The 8,164-nt window shown below is 37.2% G+C and overlaps 1 protein-coding gene across 1 annotated transcript in view; it reads right to left on the bottom strand.

Moving 5' to 3' along the window:
- SHC3 (SHC (Src homology 2 domain containing) transforming protein 3) overlaps window positions 1-5,994 on the bottom strand; it is a 56,315-nt gene extending 50,321 nt beyond the window's left edge. Inside the window, exon 1 of the mRNA XM_008945162.1 lies at window positions 5,455-5,994. Coding sequence (XP_008943410.1) covers window positions 5,455-5,994 — 540 coding nt within the window. The remainder of the gene's footprint in view (window positions 1-5,454) is intronic.
- Between the last annotated feature and the right edge of the window lie 2,170 nt (window positions 5,995-8,164).

The following is an 8,164-nucleotide window of genomic DNA, read 5'->3' as shown; positions in this document are numbered from 1 at the left end:
GTCAGTGTCTGGGAAGGCTGGATGTCTCTGGCACTATCTCAGGGCAGATTTGCATTTTTCCCTTTGCAAACGACAAGAAAATTCAGTACTGATACTTTGTGCAGTCACTTCAGCTTTCTCCTATAGAATGAAGCCAGGCTGCAGCAGAAGTATAGCTAGTGTGACAGTGCAGACAGGGCTCCTAAGCAGGCTAGTTATGTGGCTAGGGAAGAATGGAGTGCCCTTTCACGAATTAAAAAGAGGTACCTTGTCTCCAGCAGCAGAGAAAGACATGAGGTTTCCCTGAAGATCTCAGTTCTTTCACATGTTTTCTTTATGTTTATAGCAGCAGATATTTACACTGGGCACACAGTATTCTTACTCTAACTATTACTTGAAGACAAATAAAGAAACCAACAATTCAATTTCCAAGGAAAACCAGAGAAGGAATTCTGCCTGAATGCAGTTTTGCCTTCTAAACCAACCAGCTAAATTAATCTGTGGATTTTAAAACTGTGAATAACTATTAGGACTGTATAATTTTTGCTTTAAACAAATACAGTTCTGACATTAACTATTCAAATCAACATTAACAGTGTCCACGTTGTGTCACTCACAAATAGCCCCAGGTATGGAAATTATGCCAAAGCATTTTTGCAAACACTCCAGATGTAATGCAGAACAGACATTCACATTGAGAGCTGAATCCTTCAGCACCTAAATCATTACTTGCTTTTCTTTCCATTAAAGGTGTGCAAATGTACAGTAATAGTACTTGATTAATGTAATTAGAATAATATTATAATGAAATACTCTTATTATTTCTGCTTGTAGAACATTATTTAAATTCTGTGAGAAATGTTCTTTTCATATCAGCAGGCTGTACAACAGGCCCACAGTATTTCACATCTATAGAGCTCAAAAAAAAAGTTTTCAACAGCGCAACGGGCATCATAATCATTCTTTCATAGACAAAATAACAGTGAAAGAAAATGCAAAGGATTGATTGCAAAGGAATATAGCAAAGTAGAAGGGATTAATTGCTAAAACCAATGCTGCTTTGTCACTTACTTTTCTCTCCCCTAACCTGCACACATGCAGCTTTAAAATCCCCAGTGATAAGCCAGTTCTAAGTCCTTGAGCTCTGGCTAACACTGTTTAGGTACCGGGCTACCTGGGCTAAGGGTAGCAGACTCTGAACTACAGGATCAGTATCCAGTCCTGTTATCACCATATAGCTGAAACACACAACCCACTGTGTGTAAACCTCATTACAAACACAATGCTTTGGGACTGTGTTCTGTATTATTAGAACCACATGCACAAACTTCTACTGAGTGTTTCTACTGAGGCCATGTCAAACTGTCAGTGGTTAGCCATTAACACTTCTGTTACTTGATTTATAGAAGCAGAATTTAAAACTGATTTAAAAAAAAAAAAAGTCTAAACAAAACAACCTTGCACAAATATTTCTATAACAAAGGAAAATAAATTTAATAGCAACCAAAACAAGAAGCTAAAAAATCTTGCTGTAATTAATTTCTTTTTTAAAATGTAGATTGTAAATCTGTCTTTATGTCTATTTAAAGTGGTAAGAAGGAAGTGAGAAACCTTCTTTTTCTTCTGGCAGGCTGCACTGGATACCCTTCCAACAGATGGACAAAAAGTACCACCACAAAGCCATGAAGTATTGGCATCTTACTCCTACTTTAAACCAGCAGCAAACCAATACTGGTTAGAACAGAAAGAACAAAGAGAGAAACACTCTTCCAAAAAGCCCTGAAATCTTGTAGAAGGCTGTATGTGTCTCAGTTTCCACAATATTAGTTCCATTTAAGCCTATGCCTTGCAGTCTAGGTTAATCACTGCAGAGAAAAATAATTTTGTAAATTCTGTGTCTACTTGCAGAGATCTGCTAAAATTACAGCTATCCTGTATGTCCACTGAAAGGAATACTATAGTACAGAATAAACGGATGCAGTAAGCAACATGCAATTCAGTTCATCCTCAAGCACATACTTAACTTTCAGCATGTATGAAGAGACTCAATTATTTCAGTGAAAATAATCTGGTAGACAGTGTTGTGCAGATACGCCAGCAGAACTGAAGCCTTTACTTGGCAATGTGTTTGAACAGCTTCACAAAAAATGTCTACTGTCCTCATCAGATATAAAACACTGTTATCCTCCCCAAGACTTGAAAGTGTTAAAATGTATAAGAAATAATTGTAGTTAGGATTATACTCTTTAGATACTTCTCTACTTTCCTATGCTTTTCACTGTACTTTATGTGGCTTGCACTGCCTCTTTTTGATGAAGTTTTTTCTCCTTCCTGTTGCTCAGATACTATCTTTATAGTTTTTTAATACTAGATTTACCTATATCTGTTCTATACCACTGTCATGGCTTCAGGGCTCATTAGCTCTTTCAGATATACTATACATAGGAATATAAAATTGTGCTATAGCATTTTGGGTTTATTTTGTTTTGAACTGCTGAGAGATAGCATTTTAAGCTCATCAACACTCATTACAAAACCCAACCAGTTACCTAAAGACACAGACATTTGCCTCTTGACTGTTGATTGTGCTCTTAATTAAACGTAAAAAAAAACCAAAATGACTATGCCATTACCCAATTATACTCATCAGTAGACATTTATCATTGAAAACAAACAGATTTAACTGAAACATTTAACCACTACATTACACAGTTTTACACTTTTTTATTTATGTATTTGTTTTCTGGCAATGTGAAAATTTATAATCACTCCCTAGAGCAATCAGTCCCTCTATGGGAAAACACTAAGCTCTTCAATGACTTCCATCACAGGAAACTATTTCATTTTTTTTTCATTAATCCATAATTAGTTACTGTTCAGCAGAAGTGTTAAGTAAAACAACCACACCTTGCTGCTTTATGTCTTCTAATATGGCTACGGTTCTTGTCTAATTTGTTACAAAAATTTTATTGTTGTTTTTGTTCTCATGAAAATGTTCCTATTAAAATGCTATATAAAAATGCAATGTGAAGTTCAGTGGGAGAAAAGTACAGAGAGAGTCAGTATGGTTGTGGCTGAAAGCAATTCCATCATAGCAGACAGACCATGAAGAGTAGAACACAGTTTGTTTACGATTATCCTACACCTATTTTTAAGCATTAGAGTTACACTGCCCATTCAAAAAATGGGTAATATGTGAAAATGTGGGGATAGCAGTAAAGTTACAGGTTTGTCATACGTTGCACATAGAACTTTATGTCTCTTCATAAGACTCCAATAGGAGTTATCAAACACTCCAGTAGTTACAATTTACCCTGACCCATACTTAATTTCCATGTTTTGAATGTGGATTCATGAGAAAATAGTAACTCGGTGTACATTTACACACAAAATGATAAATGCTTTCCTGGTTAATAACAAATCTAATTTTTGTCTCATTTAACTAATGGCATATGGAATTTTCTGCAAGGCATAGGGTACTAATTAAACACGGTACAAGTCCCCTGGATAGTCAATATAGCCATGAGGTATCCAGGGAATGTTCTCCTTCAGTGTACATTATCTATGTATTGATTTGATGATCTGAATGCAAAAAAGCCCTAGGAATCAACAATGTTTAATGATGTGGGAACTGCACTTCTATTCTTATCTATCTGAATGCTGCAGTTGCCAAGGAAAATTCTGAGATAGTTAATAAATAGGCAAATTATGAACTAAGCAGGACTGGTTTACTTTCATTCATTCATTAACCAATCATTCTGATATTTATTTTTAACCTTTAATTTTATATTCAGAGCACTGTGTTGTGACTCTATATGCCAAAGACCATGAAGTTAAAGATAGCACTCTTTTTTTTTAATAGAAACAACATCTAGATTCCATATATTTTAATGATATTAACAAACAAGTGAAATAGAAGGTGTATAGTGCCAATGTTTTATTCATTGTTTTATATCATACAGAAGGTCAATCACGGAAAAAAATAAGAAAATTGATATTGTGCTTGTTCTGCTTCATAATGATCACTTCAGATGAAACAAATAGCAGCAGTGAATTCTCACAGTCATTATCTTCCTATTTACCATATCCTAAGCAAAATGAAAAAAGAGTTGAGTTCCCTGAGCTAATGGGAAAATGTTAAGTAATATTCCATTAACCAATATATTTCTGTGCAAAAGAATGACAGGGTCTTAACACTACTATATCTAGCATCAGTGAGTTATTTTTATCAAGACACTTCTCGAACAGTAACAGAGCAGCAGTTTGTATTCTGAAAGGTAGCACTGACTCTTTTGTAGATCCACTAAATTTCAGAGTAGTAAAAAAGACAGTACAATTTCAATAGTGCTCTGAACTGGCCAACTTACTCAATCTGCAGTCATTCGCAAAATCTACTATCACCACTAACAGAAAGAAAACCGCTTCCTAGTGATCCCATTGTTACATATGCAGTCTGCTTCTGATAATCAGACTTGAGAAAACCCAGTGAGAGTTAAGCAACAAGGCTGTCACTCAGTTTTAAAGCATCTTGATAACAAGTCACACTTTTTATAGCCAAAATAAGACGAGATTAAAAATACTCCTGTTATCTTAATAATAGCCTGCTAGAAAACAGTTTAATACTTAAGATATAAAAGCCACTTAGCAAATAAAACATAGTGAGTGAACACTGAATTCTGGACATAACACTATTTTACATTTTCTGCACACTGTGCTGGAAGGTATAGCTAGAATCCTACCTGACCACAAAAACACTGCACACATTCTTCTCTCAAAGGCTCTAATTTAACAGGCCATTTCAAAATACCTTCAAAGCATATGGTAGTATTACCCATATCTTTGGATTCTCTGCTCTCGACATGCTGTATCAATGAACTGAAAAGGTGGCTGAATTCTCATTATGTAAAACAAGCTGCATTTTCCAGCTCCATCCACAACAGTATTTCAATTTATGGAACATGGTAAGAACTGCACTCTGTGCCTTTCTGTTCTAAGATTTTCAATATAATTTCTTTTTTAAAATACACACGTTCTTAGAGTTCCTATCAAACTGAAATATCATGCAAGATTAACAGTTCTTCACACATCAGGGAAGCTTTCTTGCATTCTGCATATTGCACCAGACATATTGAAAGCCTACATATCCAAGATATATACAGTATGCTAGATAACACTGAAAACCTAAACTCAGGGGAAAGAAAAAAAAAAAAAAAAAGTAAGAAAACCAGCTATTAGCTTAGGAACAGTATTTTTACATAGCTGTAGAACATTACCTGACAAACAACCTATTTGCAGGTTTGCTCTAATTTAACAAATTAACACAGCTTCCCAACCCTGCCTTCCTGTATTTACATACCATACACAAAAAAAAAGGAATATACAAATAGAGATCCTTTCAGCCTGTCTAGCCTGTCATCAAATCCAGCAGAGAAATTTTCATTGATAAAAACAGAGAATGGAAGAAATCAGACCAACCTTCACAATGTACGTCACACCAGGTCCCAGGATCTTCTCACTCGAGTGCAGCCATCCTTGAGACGGTTTATTGACAAAGCTGCTGCTTTGATTCCAGTCTTCACTTTCCAGGTGCAGGTCCTCTGATCGTGGTTTTTTCCCCATACTCATCTTGCTCATGTCCTGCTGAGAACACGAAGTGGCAGAGACAAGGTTACATGTGTTGTCTGAAGCCCTTGCTGCTGAGCTAGAAGCACTGGAGCTTCCCTGCAACTTGGAGACAGCAAGCTCCTTTACTGCAGAGGAGAGGTTTCTGATACCCAAAAGGCTGCCTGTGTTAGAGAGTTTCAAGTGGGACACTTTATGGATGAGGGTACACAGAGTGGTGGGTCCATCTTCTTGGTCCTTGCGGAGAGCCTCTGGTGAGACCAGGTACGAAGGTGCTGTAGAAGTCGTAGCAACTGCCGAGACCTTGCTGTTCATGGACAAATTGTGAATAAGATCATCAACTGATGTCACTGAATCATTCCTGAAGCGGTTATACTTGGTACGTTGAAGCATGCCCTTCTATCAGGTTTCCTGCATATGTTCTGGCAAACCTGATGCCAGCGCAGGAGATGCCTGTGCTAACATAGCAGGCAATTCATAACAACATGGATGGGTAACAAGATTTGGGGATAAAAAAGAGAAGAGTATATGGAAGAACAAAAAAACATATATTTCACAGAAATTTCTTACGATTCCCTGTTAAGGTTGGGTGAAGTAATAGTTTTCTGTGACAGAGATCCCAGTCCTGCTTAGAGCTGCCAACTCGCTCACAGCAAAAGCATGACTCACACAAATGAGAAGGACCCTTTTCAACAAAAGGCTCAGTGAACACTGCAAATCACTTCCTGTAGCAATAAAAAAAAAAGAAAAAAAACCATCCACCCACTTACAGCACACTAGCACCAATCAATTCTCAAATTTCCTTTTCCTATCTTCTCAAACAGATATTTTCTTCCAACCACTAATTCCTCCTCCCCCACCCCCGCCCTTTTGGTACCAAAGGCAATTACCTTTAAAACAGAATTAACAGCCCTTATGAAACATCACACTTTAGTCTTCTGTTTAAATGTTCTTCCACCTCACATATTTGTGAATCTATAAGGAAGTCACAATTAGATAGCAAATATCTGGATAATATTTACACATATGTCCCCCCCAACCTCCCACTCCCCCTCCCACTCCACAAAAAAAAAGAAAAAAAAAAAAACAAACAAACCCACAAAAAAACCCACAAACTCCTTAAAGGTTTTCAGTACAGACAAGAGAACTAAAGAATATACACATTTTCTTCCACAAAAGCAGCCTCACAGACTTTACAAGTGCTTTTGTGTCAATGGGGTCCCTCACAGAAAGTGTTACATCCAGTTTTTGATAGCAAAATAAAACCTTTTCCCTTGTTACTCCACAACAACCTTCTATTCTAAGGAAGGAATTACATAAGCACCTATGTGAGAAGAAAAGTATTTTTCTGATGTCCAACAATAGGCTTAAGAGATTATTTTTCTTTAACCATTGATATTCACTCCAAAGAAAAACATGACAAGGATCTTCAGTTCACTGGAATGCTTGGTTTAATTCTGAAAAACTGAAAAAAAACTAAAAGAAAATTCAAAAGTCCAGGCAGTAGCAAACTGACATTCTGCAGAATCGTGCAAAAAAAAAAAAAAAAAAAAAAAAAAAAAAACAAAAAACCACAACCCTGCACCAGGTATTACAAAGCATAAATGTCAGTCACAAACACTTGATTTGAGAAGTAGCAAAACATGCATAAAAACGATATTTAATTTCTCTTACTTTTCTTAAAAAATACATAACGTGTACAGCATTGTGATACACGATGCCCATCACAAGCCATATGGCTCTTTTTTATACATAGATCTCTGCAAAACATCTTTTGGATGTAGGACAATATATGGCATTATAAACAAATTCAGACCAGAGAAGTTGCACACTGCAAAGTTATTTTTTAAACAAATTACTAACTGCAGCACAATGTAAAAGAAAAATCCTATGGAATTCCTTCCCTCTCCCACGACCAAAGGCTGCAATATACAAAGTGCAAATACAGTGAAACAGCTAGCTCAAATACAGGTACTTAATCAGTATATTCATGACACAGTAAATGAAGTCAGCACCTCATATCCCCGCAGTGATGAGTAATAGCAATGTCCTAGTCAGTGTAAAAGCAGGTTTCTAGTGATCTGCGGAATAGCCCTTCATCACCACACTGCGAACCGGCTACAGCATCCATACAGCATTCATTCCTCTCTTCATCCTCCTAGCATAGCAACAGCAAATATACACACCATAGCCTATTTTTACTTGTCTCTACTGCCCAGAAAACCCTACGGCTCCCAAATGGCTCTCTTCAGTAAGAGCGGCTACTGAAACTGCAAAATGTGAATGAGACTCTGTGCGTGTGAATGAAAGGGCTGGCTAGCCTCCCCACACTTCTGTGAATGAAGCGAGGCCTCGAAGCCTCTGCCAGGCAATCCCTTGGGTGCTCACCAGCCCAGCCAATACCAGCCGGCTTTGATGACTCATTCAGCAAAGCCTTGCTAAATAGTGGAAGATCCCATTATGAGCACAGGTGGCACCTTTTTCGCAGCAATGCCAGAAAATGAAGCAGGCGTCTGAGCAGATGAGGGTGGGTCACAAAGCCCCCCGTGGAAGACAGAAGGTT

This window comes from Merops nubicus, unplaced genomic scaffold (genome assembly GCF_000691845.1).
Source record: "Merops nubicus isolate BGI_N331 unplaced genomic scaffold, ASM69184v1 scaffold5910, whole genome shotgun sequence".
Classification (NCBI taxonomy): Eukaryota; Metazoa; Chordata; class Aves; order Coraciiformes; family Meropidae; genus Merops; species Merops nubicus.
Note: the sequence above shows the minus strand (reverse complement) of the source record. Positions and strands in the feature narration are given on the sequence as shown.